The following is an 18,737-nucleotide window of genomic DNA, read 5'->3' as shown; positions in this document are numbered from 1 at the left end:
TTTAATTTGAAGAAATACAGAGGCTTCCAGGAAACACCAAGAAAAGAGGTGAAGGTTTACATGAATCCCAGTATCTCTGATGGTTTTGCGTTCTAGTATAGAAAGTTTCTTTATTTTTCCATGGCAGCTAAGGGCTGTCAAGCCCTAAAAAAATTCCAGAAAAATTAATCTTAAAAATCAATACATGCAATTATATGTTAAGATGGTCAATAATATCCAATGCCTATATATTAAAACTTCTATCTAAGAATTATAGCACCTCTGAAGACGTTATTTTCAGCAGAATGCATATAGTTTATCTTTTGATTTTTGCTTGAAGTTTGTACAAGGGTTAAGAATTCTTTGCAGAAATAATTCAATTGAGAAAGCAAAAAATTAGATTTCCCTCATTGTTCATAAAGAAAGAAACTGAAGAAAAGTCGCATGGTGTGAAATACTAACACAGGACACAGACCAGGACTCTCATAAAGCAAAATACATTTACAGATCTCCTCCAAAATTTGGGTTTGAAAGAACTTTTCACAATTTTTGTTTTGTTGGAAGAACAAAGCATTATTTGCCAAAACCAAATAACATCTTAAAATTGCTGCCTTTATGATTTGCTTACCGGTAAGGGCTTTATGCCTACAGCTGTGGTACAAGACAAGATTTGAAATGCTGCATTCACACTCACAGGTGCCTGAACAACCCCCGTATTCAAGACAATAGGGAGGTGAAAACTTCAGTAAATTCCTGTTTTAGAAGTGCAAAAGGATAAAAAGGTGCTTTGTGTTTTTTCTGCTTGTATACCAGTAGCAGGACCATGTTCTGAACCTAAACTCTCTAATCTGAAGGAGGATTAAATGTTGATTTTGTAAAATGTATTCTGATAGTCACAGCAGAATACCTCTGTGCTTCATATCAATAGTCAACTTTACTGAAAAACAAAGTTATCATTTTATTCCATATGGTTAATAAATTATCTACAATTAGACAGCAAACAGCACTGCACAGAGAGGAAATATCGTCTTGAAAAAATAAGCCTAAGTAAATAGTGTCTGGAATCCAGATGTGGACAGTGTAATGATAATGCTGGAAGAGTGTGGCTGGAGTTCAAATTTTGCAAATTCCTGAAACCTCACAGGCTGAATAAAAACAAAAAATGGAACAATGAAAGAGATTTCCAGTCCTGGCTACTTACGAAAACAAAGAAATTTGCATTTTTCTCAGCAGACGCAGTTATGTGGTGACCATTACTTTCAACAGCTTCATGAAAATCTACAGATTTCAAATTTTTGTCGACCAGAACACTCCTATTCAAGGCCAAAAAACCCAATTATGTACTTAAACCCCAAATGGGGTTATGTCAGAACTTGAATTTCTTACAGCGGAGACTGATAGTGATAGGTGTGACCTCACGGACACAGAATCATAGAATAATTTCATAATATCTTCTTGCATTTTTCTTTATTTAAAAGTGGCACCACTTTAATGTACCAAAGAATATTACAAAGATAATTTTTTGCTACATGACAACTAATGCTGCTATGAGTTTAAAGTTAATTTATAATCATTTTATAGGATTAGGGTGACATTGAATCACAGAATAAGTAGGTTTCTTTTCAATGAAAATCAAGGTCTCCTTTGAGGTGTTTCATTAATAATTCCAGATTTGAGAAGGGAACAAGTGAAGACAGGGAAGACAAGGAATGCCATTAGGAACTGTCTATCACGTAGAAAAACTACGAAACTTTTATATTTCCAAAAATAAACCTCTTCAAACAAGCTCTACACAGGAAGTCTAATCTATATGAAATTTTTAACTATTATTTTTGTATTTAACATATATACAAAGAAGCCAATTATCACTAGTTTTATTAGACTGACTTTATTAGACTGATTTATTCAGTAATATTCCCTGATAAATTACATCAGGGATCCCCTGTTTCTACAGAATTTTATCTTCTATACTAAGCCTCCAGACATTTTTGAAAGATACGGTCAGAGCTATCCCATTATCATTGGAACTCCTGGAAATAGATGCTAGCAAAACACATGCCGTGCAGCATACAGACGAGGATCACCCACTCTCTGTGTTTCTCAAAATATATTTCTCCCTTAACATAAAGCAATCACCCCACGTATCTTGGATCAATCTTCTGTTGCCATTGAAAAAGGGAAGACTTTGTCCTGCATCTCTAGTATATCTTGTATATTACCATTTCCATCTAGAAAACAACTTTAAAAGAAATTCCTATTCTTCTCCAACAGCTGTTTATTTCAAGCAGTTTTTACATTTTTGTTTCATTTCATTTACTTTGTTAGGTAAAGCCTACAAACATTTGCAGATCATTTACTATTACTTCACCAAGGTTTTTGTAGATGAGAAAATGAGTACCTACTGCACCAACCGGTGCTAGAGAGAAAAGCCCTCTGAGGCTATGGCATACCAAAGAACAACTTTTTATTATTTATATTCACAAGCTGCAAGACTCTGCCTTTCAACTGCAGACTGCAGTGAACGTACTGTCTTTCGCTAACAATAACCATGTGCTACACTATTTTCAACTTCTTTGGATATTTCTGTTCATATATCTCTTTGTAACCTTAAAGGTCAGCATCTGTAATGTATCTTTATCTTCCAGAGATATACAGATGTTACTTCCTGTTCAAACCCCAAACCAAACAGATAGACTGCAAAGTGTCTCCAATCTTGGAAGACAGCTCTTAAGAGGCATCTCCCACCTTCCATTTCTGAGCATTTAATATTAAATGACACAGCTTATCCTCTGAAACATTCAGATTTCTGCACAGGTTACCCACAGTCAGGCACTGGTTTCATTGATCAAACACTAGAAGGGAAGGATTTAACTGCTATAATGCAGTATCACTTTGCCAATAAAATTACGTATGTGGCAGAATAAAGTTTGGTGTCAGATAGCAAAAACCTTCTGGAAAATGGGTAAGTTCTTAATCAAATGCAGCTACAACGTTTCCAACACCTGAGCTAATACAAAGTTGTGTCAGATCTGTTTACAGGAACTGTAGAACATTTTTCTATCACAGTGCAGAAATTCCCCTGTATGACTGCATAATCCGTACCATAAAATTTGATTTCTGTACCTAACACCATTTGCATTTAGACCAGATGATAACTTATGAAATACGGTTGCCAACGTTTCTTGACACTAAGTCCAGACGACAGGGCTTCCATTATAACAAAATGTCCTGTAAAAATACTAAGCCCAATTTGCAACATTGCTAAGTACCTTTAATTCCTTGTTTTCTTTGGGACTCAAGGTGTTAGCACATCTGGCATCGATTGCAATCACTCTCTGTGTTTCCTATTTTTATGCAGAATTAAGTTCCTAAGTCTCCAGGTCAAATTCTCCTCTATTCCCCCAAGCAAATTGGAGTGCTAATGTCTAAATTTGGAGCCCACTAATATATTTTAACATTTCCTTTTTCCAGCCTTGGGCATGCATGTGATTTGTCACATCCTATCATTTGGAAATCAAATGCAACTACTAAGTCATTTTCAGTCTGTTGCTGGTTATACCTACTAGGCCTCATAATATTTCTTAACCTTTACAAGGCTCTTCTTCAGTTCCACTGGCCTAATTTTCTAACAGACCAAAATGTGGAGCCAGGCTATGGATTCAAGTCACCATAGATTCAGAATCCCACAAAGAGTGCAAACAAATTACTCTAGATAATTATGGGAAGACAAAATGTCACTTTTTTTTTTTTCCTTTCTCTGTGATCTATTTGGCAATATTAGCAAATGTTAATGTTGCAGCCTGGCCTTCAGGACCAGCCAGGATCTGGAGATCATCAAGTACAAAAATATCAGAGGAAAATAGCTGAGCCAACTTTATATGTCAATATAATCACTACTCCAGAGTTCCCAACAATTACAAATTATCTTCAACTTTACATAGTAACTACACATAGCACACAAAAAAATACCTGCGACTGACTTGATGCCACAGATAATTCTTGAGGCGTTTCAGCCAGAAGAGAGAATGGGGCCTTAGGTTATTACGAGAGAGTATTTACGGCGTGACAGTCATTGCAAGGAATATTTCTCTATATATACTTCATATTTCCTTTTTATCTTTGATCTCAGAAGTGCATCCGAGTTCTTTGCATTTTTTAAGTATTTTACCTATTTTTTATGGTTTAGGCTATTTTTTTCTCTCTCATTATTACACTGCATATAATTCACCACTGATATTAAGCTTCCCTGATTCTATGTCAGGGCATCTACTGGTTTTGTTGATGGATGCTCTATATAACTCAGGAGTCAACTAAGGTTCTTTAACAATTCCTTTTATTATTCTTTGCTGTACTTTTTCTGTCTAAATCCTGCTCGATTTAAGACAATGTCCTTACACTTCTATACTTCATATTTTTTTTATGTCCCAAGAAGATGGGTGGTCCAGGCCATACGCATCGGCAGCTTGTGCTGAAACAAGAAAAGCCAGGCAGCTGCACGCTTTCAGACTCTCAGAGGTGGAGCAAAGCTGCCGAAGCTGTATCATACAGATATCAGAAAAAGTTCAAGACATTTTAACAAAAATATGGAGAGAGTATGAGAATAAAGCTTAGAGCTGCTTCTCAGGCTCATGGAAGCATTTCCACTGAGTCTGCTTTTATAAGAAAGACAAATAGGTTGTGGCCCTAACTACTACTGTTTCCAGCTCTGTAATAAAAGCTTAAACACCTTGCATATATTGTAAATACCTTTACAGTGATATCTAAAATGACTTGTGATATTATGAATGCATTCATGAACATGTTCAGCAAACCCGCAATTTAAAAACTCCCTCTTCCAGGGACTTTAGAAGAGCAAAACGTGAGGGAAAACAATGAGGGATGGGAGGCTAGCTAGAAAAAAAAGGAGCTTTCTCAAAGAGTTTAAAGGTGACTTTTTCAAAGAACTCAACATCTTTGCTCTGTCGTTGCAGGTTTTTTTTTAAAAAAGAAACGTTGTCATTAAGTTGCAAATCTTTTCATATCTAAGTCTCTTTTAAGTTGTTTATAACTCTAAAAAAAACAGTTTCTAGTACTCCAGGAATGACAAAACCAGAACAAACGTCCTTCGCACTATTAAAAAAAATATTGAAACTTAAAAATGTGTGTTATTTATTTTTAAAAAATCAATTTTGAATGAAGAAGGAAATATATTCTGAAATGTAAAAGGATGAACGCTAAAATAACTAAGTGAATAAATTAATATTTAAAAAGTAATTGTGGTAGGGTTTTATTTAATGTTATATATTTTATGAGAGTCAGAGCAATATAGTCGAAGCCCTAGTGAGAAAAGTACAGTAACTTCTTCAGTATGCCACCAGTTTCTCATATGCATAAAGTTGACATCCTCGTCACTGAAGGATACTGGTTCTGTTAATGACTGGTCTTTGACCTGTTTAGCAGGACACCTAAGCGCACACACAATTTAAACATGCAATGAGTTATTTGCCTTACTCTATAGCTTGCGTTTTGAAGTTTGCCTAGGCATTTTCTCTCTATGTAAAATGCATAACTTTCTACACAATACGAACATCTGAATACAAGCAACAATTATTTTCAATCCATTTCCACTCTTTCTGTTGATGAGTAGACTCAGGACAAGGATAATAAACTTCTCCTATATAATAAATGTATTATAATATTTATAATAAACTTATTATAAAAAATATTATAATAATTATAATAGACATAAGAGAGACTTTTAATGTATTTCTTATTAGCATTACATTTTTTAATTACTGTGAGTCTACAGGGTACTGTAATTTATTTTTTTTTATTAACAAGATGTCTTGTCAGGGACAATTCTAAGAGTCAATATATTTCTTCCAAATGCTACACATTCCCTGAATGAAAGACATATTGCAGCAGGTACATTCACTTATTGGGCACCAGAGTAACTAGGAAGAGAAAGGCGCCAACAGTGAAAAAACTTCCATTTTCATTGCCAGTCATACCTGAAACACAAATCTGTAAGAAAATCTGACTCTACTGTATCTTTACTCCTCTGTCCTTCCCTTAAGTATATGTCATATTTATTGCAGTAAATTCTGCTCTGCTTTGATGGGCAGAATGACTCCGCTGTCATTTGAAAACCCAGAGAGGAAAATTGTCCTGTAGTGCAAATCTGCGTTGCACATTCTACACAGCAAGGCAGCAAAAGCAGTGGAGGTCTACTGCACGGACGGCAGGAAAGCACATGAGCCTTGCAGCGTTTCTTTATCAGCACAGCATAATGGTGTTGGTTATTGCACATGAAACATTGTGCTTTCTGCTACGTTTTTAATGCAACACCTACGACATCTAAATTGAAAGGGATCTTAGTACAACTTCATTTGGATGGGAATAAAATGTGTAATATAAATTCAAAGCATACAAATAGTAGCTTGTTACAAAGCAGACTGCTAGATTTCCTGTTATCAATGTTTTAAGATTAGAAAATGCATTTATTATACAAGTGTGAATGTTACATACTTAAACACAATGAACAGCAAAAACCGTACCGGTTTTGTAGCTACTACTAGCAATCAGATCAGAAATTACAAAAATGATGAATGGTCAGTTTCCGGGTTAATTTATCTGTCTTGTGGGAGGGAGGCAGCTGAAAAGCCTTAGAAATGCAGCGTAAGCAAAAGAGCTTGGCTTATTGCCGAGGTCACGGGCTGTGCTATGTGAAAACTAGAGCGAGAAGCAACACAGCGTTTTAAAAGACTGGCTGTGGCAGGCAAGGAGAACAAAAACGTTTATGTTGAAACATTGTGGGACTGTAATTCAAGGCATTATAAATTTCATTCAGATATAAGTTTATGATATTTTAACTGATTACATTAAATGAAGTCATCTTGGATTTACCAACCCTCTTTATTTAGTTTAATTTTTTTTTTAATTATTTTCAGGCCTCCATAAAAGATATAGGCATTTTAATTACTTTTGCGTATTTTAATTACTTTTGCACAAATTCTGCGTTAGAACCAAATAATAAACTTCCTGGCCAGAATTCTGTTTGAACAGTGACTGAGTGAATAGTCTCTATGGCACGTTTTCTTCACGAGGTTTCTCCTAGATTTCTGTGTCCAGTGAAAAGGGTTTGCCCCGAAAGTAAAAGAAACAGCAGAACTGGCTCTGAACCCTGCGCACAAGGCAGGACCTGCCAAGAACATCTAATGCGAAGGCCTGCGATGTTTAACCTGGCTCCCACGCTCACTGTTTTGCTTTCCAGAGTCTTAGCAACTTGACACATTGAAGATACCTTGTTAGTAATTCTTTCACTAGCAATTATTTTCTAGCCCACAGTGTAGAGCAGTGCCTCTACTAGACCTAACATTCAGGGCGTTTCACCATAAAATCTAGTTCAGGAAAAACACAATTTTTACAAATTTAAAAGTTTTTCTCAAGCCTAATCATCCTGGACCAAAAAAATTCTTCTTAACTAACATTATTTTCAGATCAACTTCACAGCAGCTAAACTTCCTCTTTCTGACAGTTTCTGTTTCTCTCTTTCAAGTGTAAGAATGGTCTAACTTAAGAATTACCTTTTATTGGTTACTGCCTATATATTGCTAATATATATGCTATACACTACAGCTAATACAGCTGTAGTGTGCTACAAGACAATACAGCTAATACTGTGCTACACACATTTCTAAAATACATTTTAGCAACACTGCAACACCACTGCTTCATATCCATGCAGGTTTTAAAATGAATGAGGTTTTGTTGCTTTTTTTTTTTCAGAAAGCCTAGAGAAATAGTAAACACATTCTTCATTCTTTAATCATACACATACCAAGTCTCAGATGCTGGTTCCAGAGATACCAATGGATATCAATGACGACATATTTCCCAAAGCTTCAGCTCCAGCATCAGTCACGTTTTCACAGTAACGCAGATTTACGTAGGTCAATTCATGACATCTAAATTAAACAAAGAAAAAACCAGAAAGGTCAGCTTTCCACTTCTGTTATAGAAATGTAGTATAGTAAGTATATTTTTTTAATAACCCTTGCTAAGCCTTTTCAGGGGACCTATGAAAATAAGCACTCTAGACTTTTGACACCTAGCTTACGTAGGCACTTCCAAGGATTCCACTCACAATGCATAAGCATCACATATATTTCAAACCATGAACAGCAATCAAATGAAATCAAAATATGGAAATCAAGGAGTTCTAGTACATAAAAATAATTTTTTTAATTAGTTTGGTGCTTGACTTTTCCCCATCTCCAAATCCCTCACATCTTTCCCAGGAACTTCAAAGCTCACCGCAATGACAGAATTCAGGACCCCGTGGCTGTACCCACTCCCAGCTACAGCTATAGAAATAAAAGTACACAGCAAACGACGACATTGGAGGTTCCGCAAACCAGCACTCACTGACCGTACACGGAAAACTGAATCTTACTGTGTAAGCTCCGTAAACTGTATCTTCCTATAACCAAACCAGAGACCTGAGGGACTGGAATTGAAGAGATTTAACAATAAAGTGCTTTTTGTTTGTGCCGACATGAGTGTTTATTGAGTTTACAAAAATGTGACTTATAAATACTGTTCTGATTCTAAAAGAGAAATGTAGGCAATATTTATAATATTTATTTTTCCTGCTCCATGCAAGTTAATATAGAATTTGCATTCAGCAGCCTACATTGTAGATAAGCAGAAATTAATAATGGTATTTTTTTAATAGCCTTTTAAGCACAAAAAGGAGTCAGAATAATTAATGGCTTGATTGAACAGATGCTGCTCTTTGGAACTGCTGAAAACCAGAACTTTCTGAAAATAAGTCTGTTGGAGATTATGAGAACTTCCATTAGCTCCAACACTCAGATATGACAGCACCCCAAAAGACAGAGCTTGGAAAACATCTAGAGAATATCAGAACCTGTTTAAATATTTCAGAGTAACATTTGGTTTAGTATCTTTGTTAATTTAAGGAACTGAAATAATTTAAAGAAAAAATGATCTAGCATGGAAGCAAAAGTCATAGGTGGTATATGTATGTAGCAGTTCTGTACACCTGCATGAAGAGTTAACCTGAGTTCTTCCTTGGAGCGTTTCACTTAATCAATTGTGTGTCTCACACATGAATTGCTACCTCATAATATACACAAAGGTTATAAGAATTCAGTAGATGATGGATAGAAATTCTTTCAACCAAGTTGAGAGGGTTGGAGAGCTGACTACATAGGCCACACGCTGCTTTACCATACATGAAGATAACACACTTAAACGGGGAAAAAGTGACAAGAGTATGAGCCACCACATTATCTGTGTCCATTTTTAAACACCTTTTTATTCACATTCTATTATTTCTTAATTTTAATAACCATGGTCGGTTAATTTTCTTCATTTTTCACATGTAGTCAAATACGCCCTGCATAATTTAAGATTTCTGAATTGTTAGATTTGCTCTTTCTGCCCCTTTCATTTCTCAAAAAAATTTCCATATGACTAAGTTAGAAAAACTTAAGACTCTTAGACTAAGATAAAATGTCAATGAAAAAAAAGGAATGTTACTAAGAGCGTTTAGATGGCTAAGCATTTCAAAATCTGCTAAGATTCTACCACCAGTAGGGCGATTCCCTTGATTTCTATGAGAAATTCCTGAATGTTTCTAACTCACAATGTGAACTTTTATAGCAACACACTGCCCAAATAAGAGAAATGTAAAAACTAACAATTCCCCTTTTGTATTTTCATATCTGTTGAGAGAAACTCTTTACTAAATTTAGATGTGTTACAGTCTATAACTTTGTTAATGCTCAAACTTTTACAGTGTCTGCAAAAACAATTAAAAAAACTACCTGGTTTTACAATAGCTTTACAACTGCTTAAAATATTTCGTTAAGGTAATTCTGCAGTTCTTTAGCAGTAGAGACAGTAGACACATGTGCAAACCCACTCACAGCCTGAGATCTGGCTAACAGACTGGAAAATCCAGCCTTCTAAACGTTAAACCAGAAAATGCAGGCAGCTGTCCCCCCTGCCCGGCTGAGCTACCAACATGATGTCATGGTATTGCTCCAGCACTTCTCAATGCTTCTACACGCAATGGCATCACATTTTTATACACCATCAACAGGCACAATAAGTGTTTTAGTTACACATCGAAGCAGAACCCCTAGAACTTCACGTGACATCAGGAATGTTAAGATAAGCAGCAATTCTACCTTCTTTATATTATTTTATTGGTCTGCTGATTTTGAAATGTTTGGAGTTGTTGCCTTCCCTGTTCCCTCCTGCCCCTGACTCCATCACCATCTCTCAGAATAAGGAACAAGCGTGCGACTTTGGAAGCCCTTTCATTTGTCTTTGTTTCTACTGATACATGAGACACCTGAAGTGGAAAACAGTCTTCACGTAAAATATATCCTACCTCTACAACATAAACTACAGTGTTGTCTTGGTAATTGTAATAAATTGTCACTTTTGTTTATATTTTAGTCTTATATCTTACTAGATGGTTATAAAGTATTATTTCAATATTCATGAAATTAAACAATATCCAAATTTTAATAGAGTTGTGGCACTGGCATTGTCTTTGGTTATAATTTTCATCTTCCTCACAGTCACATTCCAGCACTAAAATATGCTATGGCTATTAAGTAATATTACATTTACAGGTGGTTTCTTTGCTTGAACTGGAGTCATAATTAATGGTTTTTGAACACAAGAACAAAAAACTACTTGCATAAAATATTTTTTTAAAATATTATCATACATGTATTAACATCCTAATAATTTATTTTTAAAATTGAAAAATGTGCTAACAGGACTGATTATGAGTACAATTAACTTTGCTAAAATTCGTTTACAATGGTTTACAGAAATCTGGATGTGATATAGTACCTTATGCAGTCTGCTACATCCAGTACAAGACTATGCTTCAATGGCAAAATCATCTTAAGAGCAGCATCTGTAATCCTCTGGCAATCAGCCATGTGAACGCGCCTGATATATGGGCAGCATTTACTCATCAACTTGAGACTTAAAGCAGTAATTTCATTATTCCCTGCTGAAATGTATGAAGATGTAAGTTACACATCTGACACACATTAAGGGCCTGATCCAAATACCCAGGGAAATCAGTTGAAAAAAGTCTTATTTATTTCAAATAATCTGGATGAATTTTAAAAATACATCATCCAAATAATTTTGTGAATTATTATACTAAGCTTCAATGCTGACCCTGACAAGTTAACATTCAGCACGAGCTTTAAAAGTTGTATCAGAAAGATGTGGACAGTCAAGAAAGACAACAGACATTATCTGTCAGCATTTTTCAACCAGAGCCTTTTAAGGGAAAAAGGTGAAATAAAATATTCATATACCTATGCTGTCACGTAACAAAAGATGATCAAATATTCTGCATATAATACCAAATGTTACAATTTCAAATAGTTATAATCCTTTTTAACAGTAGCTTCTAGATAGTGAGTGGTATATAAACAACTGAAATTCTCCCTATTATGTTTGGAAACGCGAGGAAAAGAAGTAAGTTACTGGAGACATAAAGTATGGCAGACACCCGAGACAGTGGCCTCGTTGACAATCACTTTTGCAGAAGCCTGAAAATTCTGTTTTGATGAGCAAAATCAGTAGCAGAATGCTGCTCCCATATATTTTATTTGCTTTAACACTGAAAAAAGTGAAAAACTCTCAAACTGGAAGACCGTAATTCAGCCATACCCAAGTAGCAAAAGAAGACAAGATAACTGACATTTTCTGAAAGTGACTGCAGTGAGCAAGATCTATAAACATAATTAGATAATAGTTTTAAAAAAAAAAATTAGGAGAGAAATTTTATCTGCATAACTTTCTTTAAAGTCAGTTGAGAGAATAATCCAGGTCTAACATCAGAAAGTTTCTTGAAGTACAGATTTAATTTCAATTTCTTACTTGAATACATCTGTCTGTAAGAGCTGGCATTTTGTTGATTAGCAAATCTTGAATCCTACTACAGTCATTTGCAATATTTCTGAAGCCATCATCTGAAATCTAAGTAAGAAATAAAATATTTATGTCTTAGCAAGCCTGAAAAAACAACACAGGAAAGGCTGAGATCTTTTCAATACTTTAAATTCACAGGTACCCAGATGCTCACTAAAACAAGAAATGCCTTAATCCCACTAAAAGAAAAACAGATGCATGAGGTATACGTGTTATTCTGAAATTTTAACAACATAATCCAAATCCAGGATCTGTTCTAAAAATATGTTTACTAAGCAAGCAAGAGTAAGGTACAACCATTTCTACAGTCAACACCATTTATGGCAGCCACAGTGAATGTCGTCGTCACATCCTTCTACTTTGGTTTTCCCAGCCTCATGAGGTATTCACACGTGGTAAATGCTCACATCTACTTTGAAGCAAGGTTTGAATGTGGTAAAATATCTTAATTGTTTTTTCCAGATCCATAGTAAAACGTGTGTTAAATTCAGACAGGATACAGAGAAAGATCCTATGCAACCACAATAACACGGAGCTCATTTACAGAATCCTTCACGTAGGACCACATCACCAACTCTGCACACTCTAGCAGAGCGATATTCAGTGAAAGTATGAACAGACAGATGGATCTGTCAATTCAAATTATTCCCTTTATCACTCCGGGGAGTGACTTCGGGGAGTGACTCCAGGGAGTCACTAGTTCTTCAACCGCCCAAATTCAATAGTTGTCAGTTCACTCTTGGGCGTACAAAGCAATTCCTTTGACATATAAATCCTGTGTAAAGTACAGGACAGTTTCCTTTTAGCCCCACGTTCTACAGACAACATGGATGTGAACCATTCCTCCCCGTTAAATAGTCCCCCCAGATATTCGCATGTAGAGCTCTCATTATTTCCCAGTGTTTTGAAGCCGTATAATATAATAGTCCTGCGCAGCTCAGACTACAGCCGTGCTCTGCACCAGGAATTCGTTTGCAAAACATCCACAAAAAAAACCCGCAGTCTGGCATGCTCTCCTGGGTGCCAAATAAGGCCTAGGAGACAAGAGTCTAAAGGAGGCAACTTCAAAAGATAAAGTATACTGGGAGGGGTTCTTGGCACTGCCCCAGCTGCCCAGCTGCTGCAGAAGCTGGATGTGCTGAGTGACAATGCTTAAGGGGAGCGGCACTGTACAACACGGGCGGTGCTCAGGGTGTATGTGTTGCCTGACAGTGGCCGCCGTTAGCAGACAGGAGATAGTCACAGAAAAACAATCCAGAAGCTAAGCCGCAGCTAGTCAGCCATCACACGTCAGTATGGCTGCAGCGCACCAGAAGATGCTTCCAGTTCTTGCACTTGCAGCTTCCAGCCTTTGTAGCACATTTGACCACTCCCCACAACTGCTACCAGTGCGACCAAGGGCCAAGCCTGCTCTCCTTCCGCTCCAGCATTGACTGAAGGGGTTAACACATGGATTTCTGGCTCTTCTTCTTTTTGCAAACTTAAAGGTTGGGTTCTTTTTACAAACTTAAAGTTTGGGTTCTTTTTGCGTGTGAGATTTTTTTTCATGAACTGAATATCTGACTTAAAGTTATAACCAAGGCAGACTGTCTTTTCTGCCATAATGCCTCATCTTTTAACTTATGGCCAGGTTGTCTTGCTCTTTATTTTCAGGCTGGAGCGGCCTTTTAAACAGACTCTTTATGTTTTAAATATTTGAATGTTAAATGTCTTGTCTCTCCTTCGTAAGGGATTGTGGCACTCTTTGCACTTTTTCCCCTGTGCAGGGGCATGTCAGCACTACAGGGGAACTGGCTACACGTCAGTCAAATCTGTTCTTAGGCTTAAAGCGTTAGGGCAGGTCTTGTGTCCAGACAGGCAGAATACGGTGTGGCTCATGACACGCACTGGCACCGTTAGCACTGTGGATGCAAATAGTCCAATATGTTTTAAGCTCCGGTCAAGTGCAGCATGAATGTTTTTTCCTCCAGTGGGTCTGTAACAGCCTGCAAAATAATAAAATTAAAATCCTACCATCAAAATAACCATAGAAAATGTTTTACAGGTAATTCATGGCAATATAAATCCCATCAACTATGGTTTTAAACTGAAAGAGGGTAGATTTAGATTAGATATTAGGAAGAAATTCTTTGCTGTCAGTGGTGGGACACTGGAACAGGCTGCCCAGAGGAGCTGTGGATGCCCCATCCCTGGAGGTGTTCAAGGCCAGGCTGGATGGGGCTTTGAGCAGCCTGGTCGAGTGGGAGGTGTCCCTGCCCAGGGCAGGGGGGTTGGAACTAGGTGATCTTTAAGGCCCCTTCCAACTCTAACCACTCTATGATTCTATGAACTACCCTCTGTCAGCTCCCTGTGTTCAAGGTCAGGTCCGTTATGGTGCAGCTGTGTAACCCTGGATCAGGCTCCTCTGAAAACAGCTATATGGTAAGAAAGACCTGAAGAAGGAAAAAAAGCAAAATCTTGGGGAGCAGGAGGGAAGGCTGCAGAAAAGGATTATACGGGAAGATAACCATCTTGTAACCACAAGCTGGTCAGAGCATGTAGAGCCTCTTGGTCCACTCCAGGATCTCACATCCCCTTCAACTGAGACATGTCTGCTGGGCAAAAGGACACCATGACTTTGGGAACCTGGTTGATGTGGGTAACACATCAGTGAGGATCTGCAGACAGTACTGCAGATCTCACCCATCAGCATGGAGAGGTTGGATTTGCCTGCCCCAAATGATTGCAAAACAACCAGTACTAATGTAGAGCTCCTATGGCAAAGGCAAACCTCTTTTCAACTGGTACTGATCAGCAGATGGTAAAATGTCAGCATGGGAAGATGGGTGCTGCTTTTCAGGACAGAATATGAAATTCAATTGTCCAAATTCTACGGTTTTGTACTCACTATTTTTCACTCACTACATAATGTAGGACAATGTAATCCTATCTACCGTTTCCTCAGCCCAAAGCCTCCAGTCTGCATGAAAGGGATTAGCTTAAATTGTGAACATCATGCAAGCAGCTGCCTGGGGGAGGTATTGGGAAATCTCCATGCTCTGCTGGTCAAGGAGCACGAATTGCTTTAACATGGCATGACCAATTCATCCAAGTAAGAGTTTACCTAGCCCTGCAACAGACGTCCTCATTGTGGGCTCTCAAGCAGCACAACAGAAGACAGCATATTTCTACAACACTCCCCAAGTAGTTTAGTATGTTAAAGTGAAAGAAATCACCCCCTAGAAATTTCAGTTTGAGAGGTGAATTTCTGGTAATTGAGTCTTGTTCCTGGCCCATGTACTACAAAGAGCAAATCATTCCCAGTAGAAGAGAGGGCGTGTTACACCACGCGGTTTGTTGTAATACGTGGTAATGACATTGCCCATCACAATCTGAGCATGATGCCTTTTCAAAAGCAGGCTGAGGTTTTCACTATTCTAAAAAATCAGCCACAGTTTGTGAAGCAGTTTGAGTATGCTTTAGCTGTTACGACAGTAGGATTTCCCCTTGTAACTGCTGAGCAGATTTGCTATAATGAGACAGAATAACTCTGCGCCCAAGGAACAGTCACGGAAAAGCTGAGCTAGTGCAGAACCTGGCATATTCAGCTATGCTTATTCTGCAAACGGAAGAGATTTTGTAAGACTCAGTTCAAATGCATGCATCAGTCGTAACCAACTGCTAATCAAAGGAAGGTATGGAGCTTAATGGTGCCTGCTGCCAATTGTTCTTGGGATTTTTTTTCAACCATAAACTCATCGATAACTGTTAAGAATACCTAAGCTGGTGATCACGGCTAGATACAGAGAGCGGGAATACAAAATCCCTTGTGTTTTGGCACCTAAAATTCAGATGCAAATAAAATTAAATGAGGGACATTAGTTATATTACACTACTTGTTGCTTTGGCCAAGACTTTAAAAATATCACTGAAAAAAATGAAATGCAGACTCAGGAGCCTATTTTTAAGCTCCAGACCATGCAAATGTTAGTCATTTAACTGAGCAGTAAGATAAATAATTGTGAGGCTTACAGGTTTTTCTGATAATTGTGGAAGAGGAACCACATTTGAGAGGACTTTGAAATCAGGGAAATAGGTAGGAAAAACCAAGAAAGTGCCAATCATATTGATGATAACTTAAAAAATAGACTGCAAATGCTAAAGCCTTTGTTTACTCCACTGAAATTAGGAATATAACTGAGGTGTTTATGTTGGACAATCATGAAATCTGGGATCTCTGTATAGCAAACAAAGAGCAAGACAGATCCCAAGACAGGTCAGACCTGAAAAAGTCTGAACCACCTCTGGAGATCTCTCTCCCTCTCTAATTGTTATATAGATAAATTAAGGTAATTAGATGAAAACTCAACAATGTTATGGGACAGAAGTAGCACATTTGTTTCTGGAATTCAGTAATGATTGCATAATGTTAACTGCAGTCTAAAGGACTTTTAATCTCTTTGTCTGGAAAAACACTGTTTGCTTAACATAGCCATTTGATACCACAAATAGCAGCAATTTAGTGTTTTCCTCCATGCAAGCCAAAACCAATTATACTGAAGCAGCTAATCATACCCCTGCACAGATTGTTTCAAATTTTTTTCACTTGAACTGTTTTTAACTTATAGCTGAATAATGGATCTCCGGCATCAGGTTGAGACAGTTTAGTATGAAACATGCATTCAGCTAAGATTCAACTAAATTAGTCAACATATAGATCCTGCTGCAAGACCATATGTATCTATCTTATTTTTCTTTGTTCCTAGAACAACAAAATCTTAACCATGAATTTCTTTTCTAAAGCCCCTATGAATTATCTATGAAATTTCAGGCACTCTTGAAGATAAGGTGTAGAAATACGAAATTTTGTGCACGTTAGTAAAACAGTTGCTTTCTCAACCCATTTGGAATTTCAATGTTTAATAGATTGCCTCAAGAGTGAGCAGCTTGACCCAAGAATTGATGTTAGGATACATATGGAATTTAATACTGTGTTCTTTGCCCCGGATCAGGAAAATCCCACTTAAACTTCCTTCTTCAAAACAACTGTGAAGGAGGATGCTTTGAAGGTTATTATGAGTCTTAGAACCTATAAAATTCTGCAAAACTGACTTTTTCTGCATGACTTAAAAAGATCATTTAGTAAATGTATTATTTTTCTTGCATGTACAGGATCAGAAGTCAATGCAATGATCATATATGAAATATAATTCCTTGTCTGTGAGGAGTCTTCAGTCTAACGGTTAAACGACTGGTTTGGGTTGGTTTTTTTAACTGTATACTAGGAAACTGTGATTTGAAATGAAAAGTACATCAAAGCAAAGATGTAGCAAACCACGGATAAAGATTTGTCCCCTAAAGATTGAGAAACTAAATGTAGTGAAATGATGAAATGCTTGTAAGAATATCAAAATCCATTTCATCTTTTTAATAGTTTCTTATTTCCAAATAATAGGAATACACAGAATTTTTATTGAGGTTTTGGCTTATTCACTACACATACAGTACTGCTTTAAAACTCCTTCTTCCCCCCCCAAACATTTGGCATGCATGCATTTGTGGAATCCACCCTGCAAGGCAGAAGGCGGTCTGCAGTGCAGAAAGGATTTTGAAGAAACACTGTTCTGTGATTCTAGTATCATCAATGCACTGTGAATGCAGAAACCTGAAAATCAGCGTTCAGGACTGTGGAAGTACTCTTGTGGTGCACAAGAGGCTATCTATCTTCTTTTTTTATTCTGTGTTTGTCACGAGTGATAAAACGAATTGTGACATTCTTTCAGATGTTTGGCACGTTATATTGGTGACTTGCCTCCACATGTTATTTTTCTTTTAATTTTCCACTGTCCAAAAAAAAATAAATCTTACATTAACTTATTCCTGAATTAGCATGTTTCTAAAAATATAGAATAGTGCATGTGTAACTTATAATAAAGTGTTCTTTTGTTACATTAATTTGTACTCAGGAAATGTAAACAATAAGTCCCCTTCTTCAATAAATAAAGAACATGGCTCAGATTTCTCTTCCCAAGTGATGGCCCCTTTTTGCCACTTGATACAACTGAAGAAGCCAGAGTTTGATAGTAGCCGCCAAAATGAGTTCTCCCAATGAAGCCAAAGCAGGAGGAACTCAAATGGTGAAAACTGGTGAAGGCCACACGTTTGCCAATAGCTTCTCTGACATCCCCACAAACACTGCGGGATGTCAAGAAATGAAAGGATCAAATTTATTTTTCCCAGTGGCTTGTGATCTCTTACACAGCTGTTGTAAACTACAGCAACTGAGACTGCTCAATCGCATTTTGGGCCAGAATAGTTACAGTCTGAAAACCAGCCATAGATGTTGGCACCAAAAATAAAAAGTCAATTTCTTTGCAAATCTCCATGTTTCTAATTTAACTGAAAATATCTCTCACCAAACTGTTCTAGTTGTGTAATCTCAATCTAATATGTTGGTAAATGACATGCAATTGCTTTATACCCTTCCATCTTTTCAGTTTTGTGTCTAATAGCAGAAAATTTTCCACCTATACCATTCAGCTTCAGAAGCGGGACAAAGAAATCTTATGCTTTCTAGGTAGTGCTCTGAGAATATCAACAGTGCAAGAGGACACCTTTTGAGCAGGACATAAAAGAATCTCTGCATTTTTATGAAAATATCTTGAAACTCACTAATGAAAATATTTATCACCTATGTCATAAAGACACAACCTTAATTACTGAGATTTTATGAAAAAAATATATACCTACAATTCATCCAGTATTATTACCATGTATTAATATAATAGCCAAAGGAAAGT

General features: G+C 37.0%; 1 protein-coding gene across 1 annotated transcript in view; it reads right to left on the bottom strand.

Annotated features, from left to right (window-relative positions):
- The window catches only part of FBXL13 (F-box and leucine rich repeat protein 13), a 38,766-nt gene that overhangs the window by 16,204 nt on the left and 3,825 nt on the right, over positions 1-18,737 (bottom strand). The window contains 5 exon segments of the mRNA XM_054203265.1: positions 61-144; positions 7,799-7,925; positions 10,858-11,022; positions 11,186-11,301; positions 11,908-12,006. Of these exon segments, the coding sequence (XP_054059240.1) occupies positions 61-144; positions 7,799-7,925; positions 10,858-11,022; positions 11,186-11,301; positions 11,908-12,006 (591 nt within the window).

Source organism: Rissa tridactyla, chromosome 1, assembly GCF_028500815.1.
Source record: "Rissa tridactyla isolate bRisTri1 chromosome 1, bRisTri1.patW.cur.20221130, whole genome shotgun sequence".
Lineage (NCBI taxonomy): Eukaryota > Metazoa > Chordata > Aves > Charadriiformes > Laridae > Rissa > Rissa tridactyla.
This window is presented reverse-complemented; position numbering and strand designations above follow the sequence as displayed.